The sequence below is a fragment of the Onychomys torridus genome, chromosome 21 (assembly GCF_903995425.1).
Source record: "Onychomys torridus chromosome 21, mOncTor1.1, whole genome shotgun sequence".
NCBI classification, from domain to species: Eukaryota; Metazoa; Chordata; class Mammalia; order Rodentia; family Cricetidae; genus Onychomys; species Onychomys torridus.
In genome coordinates this window covers 49649615-49666953 of record NC_050463.1, presented here as the reverse complement: position 1 = coordinate 49666953, position 17339 = coordinate 49649615, and the positions used below count along the sequence as shown (strand labels likewise).

Genomic DNA, 17339 nt, shown 5'->3' with positions numbered 1-17339 from the left:
AGTATTGGCCACCAGGAAATGCTTCTTTATCTGACTGTCACAATAAGCAACCCTGAGTATTTCATGAAAAGAATCATGGGAAGAAGCTGCCACATGGTTATTGAAGCTGAATGTCTGCAATTTCAAATCTGGAATGATTGTTGAGATATATATATATACAGGTGTAAAATTCCACATATGCAACTGCTTCGTGTGTAGACTCAGTTTAAAGTGTGTCTAGAATTACTACCAGGGCTGTAAGTGTGGATGAATCGTCAAGGAATGTCATTGTCAGATTTGGGCTGTGCCCCCCATCACATGCTATGTAAATTTCCCCCAGATCTGACAAACAAACCATGAAGAATCACATCTCACCTCCAGATGTTTGACAAGGAACACTCAACCTGCATTCTCTTTATTTTACAGGAGAAAGTAGATGCATTGGAAGCAAAGAAGGAAGAATTGGAAACAGAATTTCCGGTGTTATATAAAAAAAAAAGCAAAATGTTCTGTTTGAAAAGGCTTTAAAATAAAACAGCTAAAGGATATATTCCAAAGCCTCGTCTTGGTTAATACATCTCCACCAGCATCTATAAACCCTGCTAACTTGTGGTCTTAAGCCTTGGTGCTGTCCTTTCATTCACTCGGGCAGAAGGAACAGTATACATAAGAGTCTGTCTGCTTCCCCAAACACCCAAAGAACTAGAACCACCACAAAGAAGGAACACAGAGCTCCTAGGGAAATATGTCAGAGGGGAGGCAGAGGCATCAGAAGAGAAGACCAGAGACTAAGTAAAGCAAGTTTAATGTGTTGCCCTGAGGGATCTTATTACCAAAATACAGGAGCTTGCCTAGAGGAAAGGCACCAGCCCCATACTGCACAGTGTGACTGTTGGGATTTCCTGAACAGCCCCATGATGCCAAAGCTTTAAAGGAAAGAGTTTGAGAAATATTTACAGTACATGTCCTCTGACAGTATAAAAATAGAAATGTCTAATTCCTAAGGATTCAAGTTTTCAAATGGCTAACTTTACTTTGTGGCCTTTCTCTACCTGTTTTTGCTTGTTTTGCCTGACATATACCAGTCTTGAATTCCTTTTCTTTCCTCTTTGAAAGAGCTGCCAGGTGCTGCCAGGCACTGCCAAGGTCAGTGCACATCTGATTTGCTACCTACAAAGTCATGAAACTCTAGGTTTTTGGTGTTTTTGTTTTGTTTTGTTTGTTTGTTTGTGAGGCATGTGGGGCATGAAAGAAGAATATTTAGAAATTGTTAAGTATGCATAGTTATTCATACCAAGAGGCTTAACACATATTTTCCTGTTAAAAATCACCCGTAAGGAGGCAGCTGTGTGACGGTCTCTAAGACCCTTCTTTAGAAACCGGTGGCTGCTGGAATGTTTGCAGTGTCATCAGGACAGACAGTGTTTACACGGGTCATAGGGGCAGCCGTGAGCCAGAGCAAGGCAACCGGTTGGCCTCCATCTGGAGCGTCAGTCTTGGCTCTGATTCAACTTTCATTTTCAGAAAACAGAAACTCTGCTCAGCTGGGACTCACTCAAGGGAGGTGTTTCCCTCACCCTTGTGACAGAATGCTCGGGGGTGTGGCTGGCCCTCCCCTTATAAGTCCTTTCAGTCAGCTGCAGGTGAGTGCCGCTCACCATGGGGATGCTAGTGCCCACTGCCCTGGCTGCTAGGCTGCTGAGCCTGTTCCAGCAGCAGCTGGGCTCCCTCTGGAGTGGCCTGGCCATTCTGTTCTGCTGGCTGAGAATAGTCCTGGGGTGGCTAGGTTCTGGAAGGGGACAGCCACAGCCACAGGTCTTGACCGAGCCCAAGGAGACCCAGGAAGAACTAAACAGTTCTCAGCCCACAACCCCAGTGAGTGTCAACTATCATTTCACCAGGCAGTGCAACTACAAATGTGGCTTCTGCTTCCACACAGCCAAGACATCCTTCGTGCTGCCCCTGGAGGAGGCCAAGCGAGGACTGCTTCTGCTCAAGCAGGCTGGTAAGCTCCCAACCCAGGCAGAAGCCCAGGTGTTAATGACAGCAAGCAGGGGTTGTGCCTAGGATGAGGGTGGGAAGGGCTCCCTGAGGACTAGACACAGCATCACCAGGCAGGTCTTGCATGAATGGGGAAAGGAACCTTGCAAAGACATGAAGGACCTCCAGTCTGAGAGGTCAAGAAGGACCATGTAACAAACATTGGCTCCTGTGAAAAGAGGTATGTGGACCGTGGCCCGTGTTCCTCCTGGTGTTTGGGAACAAGCATTTGGAAAAGTTTTGTCACTCAAAGATTTTGTCCAGAGAAATCTGATTTCCAGAAACACTAAGTGAGGAAAGGGGAAGGGGAAACCCAAGTCCCAGTGTGAGTGAACAGCCTGGCTGTTTACCCTGTTCCTTCTGTGGTCCTTGTTGGAAACTTTTCTCTCTTTAAAAAAAAAAAATCTTTGTGTACACCTGCTGTGTGTGTGTGTGTGTGTGTGTGTGTGTGTGTGTGGTCACCTGCTTGGTACAGCAAGCCTATGGACATCAAAGGACAACTTCAGAAGTCACCCTGCTCTTAGCCTGTTTGAGACAGGGTATCTCCGTCACTGGCTGCCCATGTGCACTGTTGGTTGGTGTTTGAGCCTCACAGATTGTCCTGCTTCCTCCCATGCTGAAGTAGGGAGGCTGGCATTGGAAACCCTCACTACCGTGTTCAGGTTTACTCAGGTATTGGGGATCCAAGCAGAAGTTCTCAGACTTGTGCAGGAAGTGTATCACACATGCAGCCACCTCTCCAGCCCCATATAAACCTTAAAATGATTTTGACTGGCATGTCATGGGATTTTTTTCTCCCAAGATTTCCGGTCCCACTCCATCAATCATGCCCAGGTATGAATTCAGCAGTGAAGTTCCAATGCAGCATCTTCTCCTCCAAACCTTCCCTCCCTCTTCCTCCCTCCCTCCCCTCCTCTCTTTCCAGAACACCTGTTCACCTAGAGATTGCCTTCTCTCTCTCCTTACTCTTTCACTGAAGCACAGTAGACATGTCTAGGCATCAAACATGCTAACTACACTTCCAGATGATTCTGCCAGAGAATTATCGGCCAGTGCTCCAGGTGCACACTGGCCTCCAGCCACCGCCCTGACCCCATGGGAACCCCCAACTGGATTTCTAATGCTCACATTAGACTCACCTGATTCTGTGCTGTGATAATAAAACCATACAGTACACAGTACTGCACAATAGCATCTGACTCACTCAGTTCCAGTCTGCACTGGCTCATTACCCACAGTAAAGACCATGAGCCTTGTTACCTCACGGGGACCTAGACTAAGGTTTGGTCTTTTATCACCAGGAATTCGGTAAGGTAGTCACTGTCTCTGCTTTTCTCACTCAAAGCCTGGTGTCTCCTTAAAATGCACCTTTTGGAGTCACCTGCCAACTCATCTAAGCCTTAGGTGTTTCACAGAACCAGACATCACAGCCGTGATGAGCTCACTCTCACCTCTACATCTTCCTCCAGCTGCCTCTGGAATTGGCTTTCTTGTTTCGAGCATCTCCAGGTGGACTCACGGTGCCCTTGCACTTCTGAGAGAGTCTGGGGAGATGTGGAGCCGGTTTCCAATAATTGAGCGCACCTGTTTCCAAATAGAAATGGCAGAGTAGCAAACTATTACAGCGGTTTTCTTCCTGCTCCAGATAGGGATGGAACCCCCAGTTATTGATAGTGGTTAATATTGGAAAACAGGATGAGGTAAAAAAAGAGAGAGAGATTAACAATTGGTTTTATTTCATTAATTTTACCATAAGGAAATGTTAATTTTGTCTTTAAAACAAAATTGGATGAGGCTGTGAGTATCTTATCATGAAATGCCTGGCTAGTATGCACAAGTCCCTAGGATCCATCCCTATTCATTCTCTCTCTCTCTCTCTCTCTCTCTCTCTCTCTCTCTCTCTCTCTCTCTCTCTCTCTCACACACACACACACACACACACACACACACACACACACTAAAAAACAAATTAATAATGAGATTTATTTTATGTATGTGTGTGTGCATGTGTTTGTTGGTGTCCCCAGAGGCATAGGATCCCCTGGAGGGAATTGTGAGCTGTCCCAGGTGGGTGCTGGGAACTGGACTCTGGCCCTCTGAAAGAGCAGCAAATGATAGTCACGAATGAATTATCTCTCCAGCCTCATAAACCAACATAATGATGTAAGTATTTGGAAGATGCAAAACTATAGCTTTCGCCCCTCCCAGGTATGGAGAAGATCAACTTTTCAGGAGGAGAACCCTTCCTGCAGGACAGGGGTGAATATGTGGGCAAGCTTGTGAGGTTCTGCAAGGAGGAACTGGCCCTGCCCTCCGTGAGCATAGTGAGCAATGGGAGCCTCATCCGGGAGAAGTGGTTCAGGGACTATGGTAAGTTTCCTCCGTGATACCTTGGTCACTGAAGCTCATACTGTTGACGCCTGCATTTCCTCCCTCTCTGGGCTCCAGGCCAGAGCATCTGGGGAACCAGGAGGAAAGAAAATCTAATTCAATCTTTTTTTATTCTAATATCTCCTAATCTGTGTAGGGTGTTAGGTTATTTTGTTTCTGTTGGGTGCAAATAAACAGGTATGGAGAAAGAGATGACACAATAAGTTAGCATACAGATTGCTGTTACGCCTTCTCACAGTGCTCAAAGCTAACTAGGATCTAAGCTTAGCCATTGCTGGAGGAAATCAACACTCTATAGCTATATAAATGTCTCTGTTAGAGACAGGGCATGGTAGTGAATGCCTTTTATCTCAGCACTCGAGCGGCAGAGACAGATCTCAGTGACTTTAAGGCCAGCCTTATCAACATAGCAAGTTCTAGCTCAGCCAGGGCTATCTAGTGAGACCTTATTTTTTTTTTTATCTCTGTTAGGACTAAGCTATTTGCAAGTGTAGCCACATTAGAAGCTCATAACACATGGACTGGTTGAATTAGAAGACTCTTAAGGTTTTCCGAGAACCCCAATGATTAAGTTGTCCATGTTTGTAGTGTCTTTGAAGCAATACATGACATGGGGCAGCTCTTGGAAAAACAAACAGAAAAACAAATGTGCAGTGATGACTACTTTCCATTTAGAAGACAGTTAAAAACCTCTCCCAGAGTCCCTTTCTCTGCACTTGCTCTGTGACCCTGTGGCGCTCTGGAGCCATTCAAAGGGAAGGCTGGCACTTTGGACTAGAAACACCAATCAGATCATTTCAGAGGATCAGAGGATGCATCCATCTGCAGGCAGAGGCTGTGCTTGTGGGTGAAGGCTGTCTGTGAAGTCTGGGCAGGCAAGGAGAATCCTTAGAATCAAAGACAGTGACTCAGGGAGGAAGCTGGGTAGTATATTTAACCAGACTTCTGGGAAGAGAGGTGCTGGATGGAGACCGCTAGGAGGTCCAAAGTGAGACAGAAAGAAGACAGAAGCCATGTGATCAGAGAGCAGTGGACCATGTTTTGGAGGGTGTACCTGGGTAGCACTCGTCCTTTATGATACACTCAAAATATCTGTCCCCATGGCAAGGAGTGTGGACGGGAGGATTACTGCAATACAGTGCCAGAGTCTGGCCACCCAGAAATAGTGATATGGCCCAGTATTATCACAGAGAGAGAGAGAGAGAGAGAGAGAGAGAGAGAGAGAGAGAGAAACACACAGACTGCAAAATACACAGCTCTCTTTGTAGTAGTCAGGAAGATGCCATTTACAAATAATAATTGGCTTTTATACTAGATGGGAATTTGCCCATCTCAAATCATCTAAGATAAGTAAAACAATATTCAGTGTTAATTATCCCAATTATAAATGTCTACAAATAACTTGAAGTTGAACCTGTGTGCTTGGGCATGAGGAGAAGCTTGTCAGAGCCCCTCAGCCGCTCCAAGTTTGGTAGTTTGTTAGCCGGACTCTTTCAGTGAAAGCCAATACAGAGCACAGTAACAGCGGGGCACAGGAATGCATCACTGAGTTCAGAGAGGACATCTCCTTCTGAGCCCATCTCTAACTGAGCCCATACAGGTTCTACTTTCTTCCTAGCAGTGAACCTCAGGCCATGTTTGGGTTGCCTTCACACAGGAGACTCACTTCAGTCTTGGATCAGGGAGAGTCATAGAGTGCTGGTCACTCAGGCACATATTGCTAAGTGCATAGCCTCCAGGACCCCAACAATACATCCAAGCACATCATACATGTGTCTACACAATCCTGACACATGGCTCCATGGCTGGAGCTTACACACATCACCCACTGTTGTCCTACACCCTGGAGTAGCAGCTGTATACACAGGGGCTGCACAGTGTCCCACCAGAGCCTCAGCTCTTCTGGAAAAACACAGGCTTGAGCAAACAACAGAATTGCTCTGTCAAATTATTCCTCCAAGAGCTGTGACTAGGGGACAACACAGAAGCACAGCTGAAGGTGGAGCTTGGTGTCAGGACGCAGCCATGGACTCGGGTGCTCAGCACACTTGTCAGTCAGCCAGCTGAGGTGCTCCTGGAAGGGACTGGCTTCTGTGTGTTTGGTTTTGAGCTTCTGTTTTCCCTCGGTTTTGTTAGAGACCATGTGTGCCGTTTCCTCATCGGGTGTGACACCCTTTTAGGAATTTACTTGAGGTCAAGTTTTGGAACATTTTGAGTTGTTTTAAATAATAGGCCATTTATTCTGGCTCCGGTTTGTGCTTGTTCAATCCAGGCAGGAAGAATTAAACCTAAAATAGGAGCTAAAAGTAGTCTTTTCATGATTATAGAGAATAGCATCCAAAAGAAATTTTGGAACTCTTAGCTTCTATAATGTGAAGAGGATTTTAAGGTAAAATAGAATAAGTTTGGAAATCCTCAATAACCACAAGAGCTCAAGCTTGGTCAGCTGCAAGGAATAGCTTAGCCCGAAGGATACTTGCTCTTCTCAGGCAAGGGAGGGCAGGGAGCAGGGAAGGAAGATGAGGGGTCATACATGCACAGGGTAAAAATTGAAGCTATAGAAACCAGTAAAGAGAGGCCCAACATAGAGATAGGCTTCAATATTTTATAGCTCTTCAAATGACTCCCTATCAGAACTCTTAATGCATGGCATTGCAGGGTGGGGCCCGTTTATTCCATGGTTCCTGTACCCAGCTCTCCTTTATCTGGGTTTTGTCAGCCTCTATATCACTTGTACCTGACATAGCACGAAGTGTCTGTAAATATTTACATAGCAAATAAAATGTATAAGTCACGTCAAGAGGAAAGCTCATGAGCTTGGCAAAATTACTAAATATCTATGACACAATTTTGTCTGTGTGCTGGGTAAAGCAAATCTATAACTGTTCATAATTAATAGAAATAGGCCTCATAATTTACATAATCTCTTTGATGAAACAAGTAGAAAACCTTATTAAAATATGCTAGTGATTATTCATGCATATACATGTATGCAGAGTTTAAAATTGATCACATTAAGTAGCTCTGTGATTTCATTATCCATGTACGTATTTTAATGATAATATACATGTAATTCACATCTCTGACTTTCATGTGCACAAGACAAAGAATCAGGAAATTCTTTAAAGCGTAGCTGAGAAGATGATACACTTTACTGTAAAAAGATGTCAATTAATTCGAGGACTCAGGGAGAATTTTTTTAGTCTCATTATCATTTTCCTGCAGGTGACTTCTTGGACATCCTTGCTATCTCCTGTGACAGCTTCAATGAGGACGTTAATGTTCTCATTGGCCGGGGTCAAGGAAAAAAGAACCATGTGGAAAACCTTCAAAAGCTGAGGAAGTGGTGCAGAGATTACAAGGTGGCTTTCAAGATCAATTCCGTCATTAATCGCTTCAACGTGGACGAAGACATGAATGAACACATCAAGGATCTGAGTCCTGTCCGCTGGAAGGTAAATCCACATGGGAACTTGTTTGACTTTAATCCACAAACACTCAGGGGAAGCTTGGCTCAGTGACACTGAAAACAGGAACATTGAGGATTCAAACTTTTTAGCCAGGTCCTTGACTCTGGCTCTATTAAGTTTACACCTCCACTATTCTTTGTTTCCTGTCTGTTTCCAAAATTGTGAAATGATTTCTTCAGGAATTTTCTGAGAGTAGAGGTTGAGGCCATGCTGGGTGCTTGGAAATGCTTTGAAGAATAGCTTGTCAAGAAAATGACATTTCTTCCTACTCCCAGCTTCTGTGTTGATGGTGCTACATGTTCTTCATAAATGCTGATGCTCTTGGGTTTGCACTGAATTACTTGGCTGCAGGGAAGTCTATAGGGTAGTGTCAGACTTTATTCCAAAATGCATTCCTTAGGACTGGCCAAGATGGCAGCCACTGGAAGCTCACAAGGATACAAGCCAGTCCATCATAGACAGGACCCACAATGCACAGGGGAAATTCACTGCAAATTTAATTTTTCTGCCCCAGGCTGCTCAGAACCCATCCAGGGGGCTGCTTAGGAAGCAGCTTCTTCTTCATACATCCACTGATGTCCAGTAAGGGGAGGCCTGGTGGGGAGCATTGGCATGTGCTTGCATTTTTAACAAGCCACATGGTAACCCCTGTATAGTTCCTTTGAATCTGTGCCTGGAGACAGAGTAGGCATACCTAAGGATAAGATTTGGTAACTGAGTTTTGGAAAGAACTAGAACATGAAAGGTGCATGTTCCTTGACCCTTGTGTGTGGAGAACTTGGGAAGGTGGGGCACACCAAGCCGAAATGCAAAACATCATGAAAGAAATTGCATCTGGCTGTATTTTAAAAGCAGGAAAGAATTTATACATGGGGGCTGACCCAGGCAAGGTCTAAGGTAGGCCAGAGTCATGCTCTTCCAATAAAAGCTGTTATTGCAAGGTCACCTTGGATCTTCTTTAGATGCCAAGTTAACCAAGACGGTGGGGATGAGGATAGAACATATTTTTTCCCTGTTCATTGTAATATGTTTGGAAATAGGTTAGGAGGAAGCTTAAAATGATGTATATTTTAAATATTTTTTAAAACAATTGATGTATTGAAATAAAATGTCAAGGACACCCTCAGGCATAGAATAAATGGAAAACAACTAAAGAAAGATGAATGATAGAGTCATGACAAAGAGAAAAGGAGGCCTCAGATGGAGGGGCCCAGAGACCCAAGACTTGCCCTCCAGCCACCAGCCAGGCTGCTCATCTTTACTGTCTCTCACCTCGATGCTACTCCGTTGACTCCTACTGCCCCTCTCTACTCTCCCTTCACCCTCTTATTCTTAGAATTCATTTGTACACCTTCCCTCCTTGCTTTGGATTCCTCTTCTCTCATGGACTTGCCTTATATTCTTCTGCCTTCTACACGGGCTTCCTGATTAGTCATTTCAAGACGCTGGCTCTCTGTGATAAGGGTCAGTTTTGCTGCTTCTTCAAGACCTCTGATATCTGTGGGCTTTTGGCCAAAGTAAGCAATGCCCCAAGGGAAAGTGTCTGTCCAGTGTTAGCTCCATTGCTCAGACCCTCATATTATAAGTTTTCACAGACTTAGCAGTGACTAGCAATTGTATTCTGGAGATTGCTAGTCCTGAACTCACTCTCTCTCTCTCTCTCTCTCTCTCTCTCTCTCTCTCTCTCTCTCTCTCTCTCTCTGTGTGTGTGTGTGTGTGTGTGTGTGTGTGTGTGTGTGTGTGTGTGTGTGTGTTGGGGAAGCGGGGGTGGGGCTGGCTTTGTTTCCTGCAGGCTTGGAGTGAATGGTGATGTAAGGTTCTTGGTCTAACCAACGCATTATCCTTTTTCAGGTCTTCCAGTGCCTCCTAATTGAGGGTGAGAACTCTGGTGAAGACGCCCTGAGGGAAGCTGAAAGATTCCTTATAACCAATGAAGAATTTGAAGCATTCTTAGAACGCCACAAAGAGGTGTCCTGTTTGGTGCCCGAATCCAACCAGAAGGTTGTATGCAGCAAAAGCTGCCACATTCACTACCACAGAGCTATACTGACTCAATGTGGGGGAAGGGGTGACTCTCTCCTGAGGGCTTTGCCATTTGCCATCTTGTTATTCTAGACATTCTGGAAGGAGAGAGGGGAGGGGTGTAATCAATCCGAGAGTCAATGAGATGGAGGTCCACTGTGGCCACCTGTCATCTGGAGGTGGGGTTCTTCAAGGACATTGATTTATTTTCTAACCAAGAATGAGTTTGACTAGAAATGATGTGATTAGATGGATAATCATATTTCTAAACTCTAGTATAAAATACACACACACACAGTATTTCTACATGTTTGGGAAGCATGTGGGGAGGGGGAAGCATGTGGGGAGGGGGAAGCATGTGGGGAGGGGGAAGCATGTGGGGAGGGGGAAGCATGTGGGGAGGGCTCAAACACTGAATGAAGGAAGGTATGAATGCTTCCATGTGGGTGTCATCATCATTACAACTGTCCCTTACACCATCTCTAGTGATTATTTCAAAAGCTGGATGATATGTAGAAGAAATAGGTTGCCAGTTCTCAGGGTCTCTATCTAAAATTGCCAAGGAGCAGGGTTGCACTCCATTCTTTTACGATTTTATTTCCGTCTTTAGTTATTTGTTGTTTGTTTTTGTTTGGATGGTGATGGTGGAGGTGGCTGTCACAGTGTGGTACCGAGCTGGTTAACTGGAACACAGACTGTGGGGCCAGCATAGCAAGAAACATTAACTGATCTAGAAATGTGTCTGACTTGGGAGAATGCCTACTTAGCATGCTGGAAGCTCTGGGTTCAATCCCCCACTGTAGCTAAAAACTGTCATTGCAAGTCTATAATCCAGCAATCAAGAAGTGATATCAGAGGACCCCAAACTCAAGGGCATCCTTGGCCGAGTAGTGAGCGTAAGGACAGCCTAGTCCACCCGATGCCCTGTCAAAAGAGGGGTGGTGCTGGGCGGTGGTGGTGCACACCTTTAATCTCAGCACTCGGGAGGCAGAGCCAGGAGGATCTCTGTGAGTTGGAGGCCAGCCTGGGCTACCAAGTGAGTTCCAGGAAAGGCACAAAGCTACACAGGGAAACCCTGTCTTGGAAAAAAGAAAAGCAAAGAAAAAAAGGGATGGGTTGGAGGGAGAGAGAAGGAAGAAGGGAAAGGGGAAGGAAGGAAAATGAGGAAATAAGTATGGAAACAGGATGAAAAAGGGGAAGTAATCTTATTTACTGCTTAGTTCTTATTAGGGAAGAAAAGAAAAAAAAAAAAAGTGTGTCAGAACCTCCCTGCAGAAAGTAGAGTAGTGCCCAATACAACTGAGAGTGCAGACCTGTCGCAAGTCAGGTCACAACAGCAGCAGGAGCTTCAGAAACGCTGTCCTTTGCAGAGAGCATGGCTTGAACTTTGAAAACCTTGGAGATGCCCTGAATGGTAGCCATTGTGGTGGGGACTGAGATACAAAGACAATAGCCATCCTGGAAACAGCTGGAGGGGTAGGAGAAGCCAGGCTGCTCAAAGCAGCCTGCAGGGTAAAATTCTTTTGGTCTGATGCAGAAAAATCCAGAATAACTGGATGGACTGGGCTCTGCAGCCCCTCCACTGCTAAGGGCCACTCCAAAGTCTGCAAACAGTTGGGGAATATGGGAAGCAGGCAATTCAAGGCAGACACATACCATAGGAGCCACAGCCAATGGGGCATGCAAAGGAAACAACGTATGTTGGATGAAAACTAAATTTTGATTCTGTTTTCCTCTGCAGATGAAAGACTCCTACCTTATTCTGGATGAATATGTGAGTATTTTCCATGAGCTATACCATCACTGGAAAGCCAGCAGCTCAGAATACCAGAGATGTGCCCCAATGAGCACATTCTGAACACATCTGCTATGCCCAGTGCCTCTCAGGTGGCTTTATTGTCAGCATGGTACAACCCTGGCTTCACATGCCAAGTTCTCTCTCAGCTCAACCCAGGCCATTAGCCTGGACATGGATTGGTGTTAGCCACCACCAGATGGCATCCCAGGTAGCCAAGCATCTGCAGATATCATGAGGGTGTCACACCCAGTAGAGCCCACCACAGTGTGGTCTGGCATGGATTGGAGGGCTGCACTGTGACAACACACGGTCACCTCCACTCCACACTGTCTTGGGGAACACAGGGGCTGCCAACACCTCCACTGCAGATGAACCTTGACAATGGGAGGAAGTCTTATTGTCCCCTCCAGACATCACCCCCATGATCTCTGAGGCCATTGCCTCCAAAGGAAAACCCGCCCTTATTAAAAAAAAGAAGGCAGGTCACACTTGCTTTCCTCTTCTTTGTTGTTATTTAGAACTTTTGGATTTATAACTTCTGCTGATATTCCCAGCAGAGGACAGAGAATTCCATTTCAGGCTCTATTTTTTGTTTTGTTTTGGTTCTGATTTTTGTTGTTTTGTTTTGTTTTTTAATGAGCTACAAAAGGAACCAAGGGTTCAGTATTGACCTTGGCATTTTGAGAACTATTTGTTACAACTTTTGTGTTTTGCCATTTTGAAGTAAATCAAAGATAAATTCCAGCAATTTTGTTTTATTGTCAACGTGATTATGAAGCATAAGGGGAAAAGCGACCATAGAAATGCTCAGTTTGTGAATCTGAGGTAAAGAAAGAGGAAAATGAAAGTTATTTTGGAGTGTAAATTATCATAATTGGCTGGGGATTAGTAAACTTTGTGATGTCCACATAGCTGGAACAAAAGTGGATGGATTAAAATTAGTCTTCTTTTTTTTTTTTTTTTTTGGATAACTAACTGACTCAGTGTGCACCCCCTGATGCCCTACAGAACGTTCAATGTAGAGACACACCAGTGTGAAGACCTCCTTCCTGCCACAAAGCTGGAAAGGAAAGAGTCAGAGAAAGGCAAATGGATAGGGTGTGTTGGGGAACTTCTGTCCTTGGCCCAGCTCTTTGCCACCTCAATAGCCTGTCTTATCCCATCAAGAGAAGTCTCTGTGAGGGTTCACATTGCACATCGCACTGCGGCCGTTTGACTGAGATCCTTCAGCTCAGCCTCTCCATAACTCTACGCTCTCACCTACCTCAGTGCACAATGTCTAAACAAACTCAGAGGTCCATATTTAGAGGAAGTCTGCTCTTATTGTCCTCTCCACTCCAACAGACCATTGAGTCCTTTGGTAGTTAAACTACTGTTCATGACTCTTGGCTGCCTCTAGGCATGTTCAAGCCAGTCTCTCCATGGGCGTGAGTTGTATGAGTTAGGGATGGAGCCTGAGAATTTTAGAGTCTATTGTAGATCTCAATACACATTAGACATGGTTGGGATGTCAGAAGTGCTTTTCAGAGGATACCTTCAGTTGAGTTTTATAGGACAAATCATAGGTAAACATACTTATTTCTACCTTGTATTTCCCAGATGCGCTTTCTGAACTGTACTGGTGGCCGGAAGGACCCTTCCAGGTCCATCCTGGATGTTGGGGTAGAAGAAGCGATAAAATTCAGCGGATTTGATGAAAAGATGTTCCTGAAGCGTGGCGGGAAGTATGTGTGGAGCAAAGCTGACCTGAAGCTGGACTGGTGAGGCTGAGGAGACTCTGATGAGCTCTGGAGAGGTCCATGTGCAGCTGCCTCCACCACCTGGCCATTTTCCAGGGATGAAGATCTATCTGCTGCATATCCTCTGGCTGTCTGTGGTTTATTGTTACTGAGAATGCAGTTTGTCTGTCTGTCTGCTTGTTTCAGTTTGACTGAACTAAGAAAGGGGTAAAACCATGCAATGACAACCTATAAAACAGATAATCTGCCTGTGTGAAGGGAGAGAGTTCAGTTCACAGAGGAGCAAGGTCCCAGAGGCCAGTGTATTTAATTTGTATTTGAATTTTTAAGGAATTTTACTGTGAATCCCTTGTTTCCTTTTTCCTTTGTTCCCCCCACTTGTGAAAGTGAGTTATTTTCTGCTAAATATGCCAGTTTTGTCACCAGGAAACATCACACAATAATGTCTTCCAATTGCTATTCTATCACTGTTCTGCTTTGGAATGCCGGACTCTTTACTCAGAAGTCTAGGGAGAATGAAGACACACCCTAAAGAGCCATCAGTGAGACTCTACTCATTTGCCAAGAGCTCATGGAAGGAATCACTTCCAAGGATGCCGTTTATGGCCCCAACATGTGATGATGCTTGAAAGATGGCTGTTCTGCACGGTGCCGACGTCTCCAGGATTCTCTACAAAAACCAAGGGACACTTTGCCTTTCGTGGTGCAGCCATGAGGATGGCACTTGCGAAGCTGCATCCTCCCGGGGATGAGGCTGCCCGAGTCCATCATACTAAGACAGGAGTTTGAGTAAGGTGGCCATCATCTCACTCTGGAAAGCAACAGTGGCGGTGGCGGTGCATTCTGCCAAAGTCATGGGAGCATGGGGGGGGCAGGAGGGACTCTGCTGGGAATATGGAGTGTGGTTGGCTTGGTATAAAAGCACCTGTGGCTCCCTAAAACATTCCCAAAGGAACTCTGAAATGAGACCTGGTCTAGGTCAACCTGAGAGGAACCAGTTCCTTCTCTACACTGAAAAGCAGAAGAGACAATGTGACTGAGTCAAAGTTCTCTTCCTGTGGAAGCATTGCATAAAGTTTATCAAGCCTACACAGTGTCTCACTGCTTGAAAGAAAATTATTTCCTATCAAAGAGCAAAAATCATTGAAAAGTTTGTTAAAACCGAGAAATTTTACTTCCCCGGAATTCCACTGCTGCCACTAGAGGGCGCGGAGACGTAGGACTTCATCTCAGAAATTTTTGCTTCAGTCTAATTTTTTAGCACTTGGTGTATTTTGGTTCTATTTCTTCATTGTTTGCGTGTGCATGTGTGTGTGTGTGTGTGTGTGTGTGTGTGTGTGTGTGTGTGTGTGTGTGTGTTTGGATCAGAACTAAGAATTTGATAAGGAACTGGATTTTTCTCACAAAAGATGTTCGTACTTCAATTAATTCATTATAATTCAACTGAGACATACTTTTGTCTCATCAAAAATAGGTCAGGTGTTCTGTATTTTCTGTTTTGTTTGTATGTGTAGTTGTTGACCTATTTTATTTTTGCTTGAAACTATATATAACGATGTAGCCCAGGCTGGCCTGGAACTCATGGTCTTCCTGCTCTAACTTCCCAAGAGCTAGGGATTATATTTGTATATCACCTGACTCCTATGTAGACATTTTAAAGAGAAAATTGAGTCACATTTTCCCCTGCAGATTTTGATAATTTTCAGTTAAGTCTTGTGTACTCAGTTCACCTGGGAAAGCCCAGAGGACATGAGCAGATGCCCACTTGGTCATGTGACAGGAAAGCAAACTTGGAGCCGAGGCTCCATCTTCTGGGTTAGAGGGTGTTTTCTTCTAGCTGAGGGACCTATACGTCTCTTTCCCCTAAGGAAAACCAGCATGAAAAGTGTACACTTGGGAAACGAGCCGTTCTAAATGCACTCCCAAGTGTTTCTCTGACTCCTAACCCCTTATGTTTGCACAGGAAGTATGAGACCTCTATGTTTAAAATATTCAAATATCCTTCTTTCTTAAAGGGAAGAATTGTGATATTTTATCATCGTAGTAAAAATCAGACTTGGATTAGATCATGGGTTGGTTTGCTTTCTCAGTTTCAAATCTGGGTGTTCATTTTGTGAAACACATGCTCTTTACTGGGAAAGTGAAGAGCTATTTGGTTGACATTTATTTGCTAAGTGTTACGGACAGATAGTTTGTGTCAGGTTGACTTAGGATGGGCATGCTGTGAAAGGGAATTTACTTAAGAACTTTGGAGGGCAGGACATCCAAAAAGCCCCTAGTGTTTCTATTATATAGTATTAAATGATAAAATCATGGGCTATTTTCTTGTATGCTGGATGCCAAATGGTGTTATTTGACCAAATCGTCTGAAAAAAAAAAAGGTCTCAGGTTTGGTCTGCATTAGGTTTGGGGGTCTAATTGTTACATAGAGCAACAGCCAAACAATCAAACCCAGCCACCATTGGTTCCTTCCAGCAATAATTCAGCTCATGCTCTACCTCTTGATGAACTGATATTGTTTAATAAGCTCTTTTAAGACAAAGGACAGTAGTTCAGGTGACCACACATCATCTGAGTGTGTTCAAATAAGGTTTAGTGTTGGGAGATAGATGTATATGTGTTCCCCTGTAGAATTACACTGTGTTTTGAGGCATTGGTCTAATGTATAGTAACGTGTATTAAAATGTTCTGTCCATGACCTAAGATTCTGTGTTCGTCTCTCTTTGGCATGTTACAGTCACTGTGCACTTTTACATAGTGAGTTTGCTAGAGGTGAGTTCACATTAAAACTCAGCCAAGTTATGGATATGATTGACTCAAGACAACCCACTCTGCAGCAGGGCTGCATGGAACTGAGCCACTGGAGAAAATGTTCCAGCCTAACATGCAAGAACATGTTTGGGAGCCCAGCAATCCAAACGCTGATGATCTCAGAAGGACACTGTGAGCTGGTCAGGGAGGGTTGCCCCCAAGCCCTTGCTATGGCCACCAATGTGAAGGATACTACTGCTTGATAGAACTTGGTCAGCAGCACAGACCCCAGAGCTGAACCCACTCTTCTAGGCTGTCTCCCTGAGATGGCAGGGTCCTGACTCTGACAACTGTTGTAACTAGACTGTCTCAGCAGAAGTATGAGACAGCCACCGTCCAGCTTACTGCAGTCAAGCAAACCCAAAAGATGTTCACCTCTGTAGCAGCAGTCCATGCAGAAAGGCCTATTCCCAGCACCAGACCTGGACTGAAGATTTTAGAAAGCTTAGCCGTAACCATCAAACTCTGCTGATTGACAGGCACCTCTCCCAGGCACTTCCCCAGCCTCGACTCTGTTGAAAGCATCACTGAGAGATGCAGATATTCATGGAGTTCGCAAGAAGAGACTCCTTTAGATTCCTATAGCGCACACACACACACACACACACACACACACACACACACACACGGGGGAAGGGGGGCAGGCAGACAGAAAAAGGGACAGAGAGGGGGAGATAAAACTTCAAGAAACAAGACTCATTCTCATGTTTAAATGCTTTTACATTTTATTTTAAAATATCACATACAGCGGGGCAGTGGTGGTGCATACGTTTAACCCCAGTACTCAGGAGGCAGAACCAGGTGGATCTCTATGAGTTTGAGGCCAGCCTGGTCTACAGAGTGAGATCCAGGTTAGGAACCAAAACTACACAGAGAAACCCTGTCTTGAAAACAAACAAACAAACAAACAAAAAACAACAAAAAAAACATACTAGAGTGAACCATTTAGATGTGTCCTCCCTTTGAGAAATTGTTGTGTTTGGATAAGTAAATTTTTCTCAGAGCTGTCACAACATACTGTGGGAGCCCAGCTGGGAAACCTGCTCCCACATTTTACGACAGGGAACTCTTGAGGAGAGAGGGATAAGA

General features: G+C 44.7%; 1 protein-coding gene across 1 annotated transcript; it reads left to right on the top strand.

The window, feature by feature from the left end:
• The first annotated feature begins 1638 nt into the window (after positions 1-1638).
• Rsad2 (radical S-adenosyl methionine domain containing 2) lies at positions 1639-14289 on the top strand. The gene is made up of 6 exons (XM_036171251.1): positions 1639-1984; positions 4228-4389; positions 7636-7865; positions 9732-9881; positions 11644-11676; positions 13300-14289. The coding sequence occupies exons 1-6, from the start codon at positions 1639-1641 to the stop codon at positions 13462-13464; spliced, it is 1086 nt and encodes a 361-aa protein (XP_036027144.1). The 3' UTR covers positions 13465-14289.
• The last annotated feature ends 3050 nt before the right edge of the window (positions 14290-17339 follow it).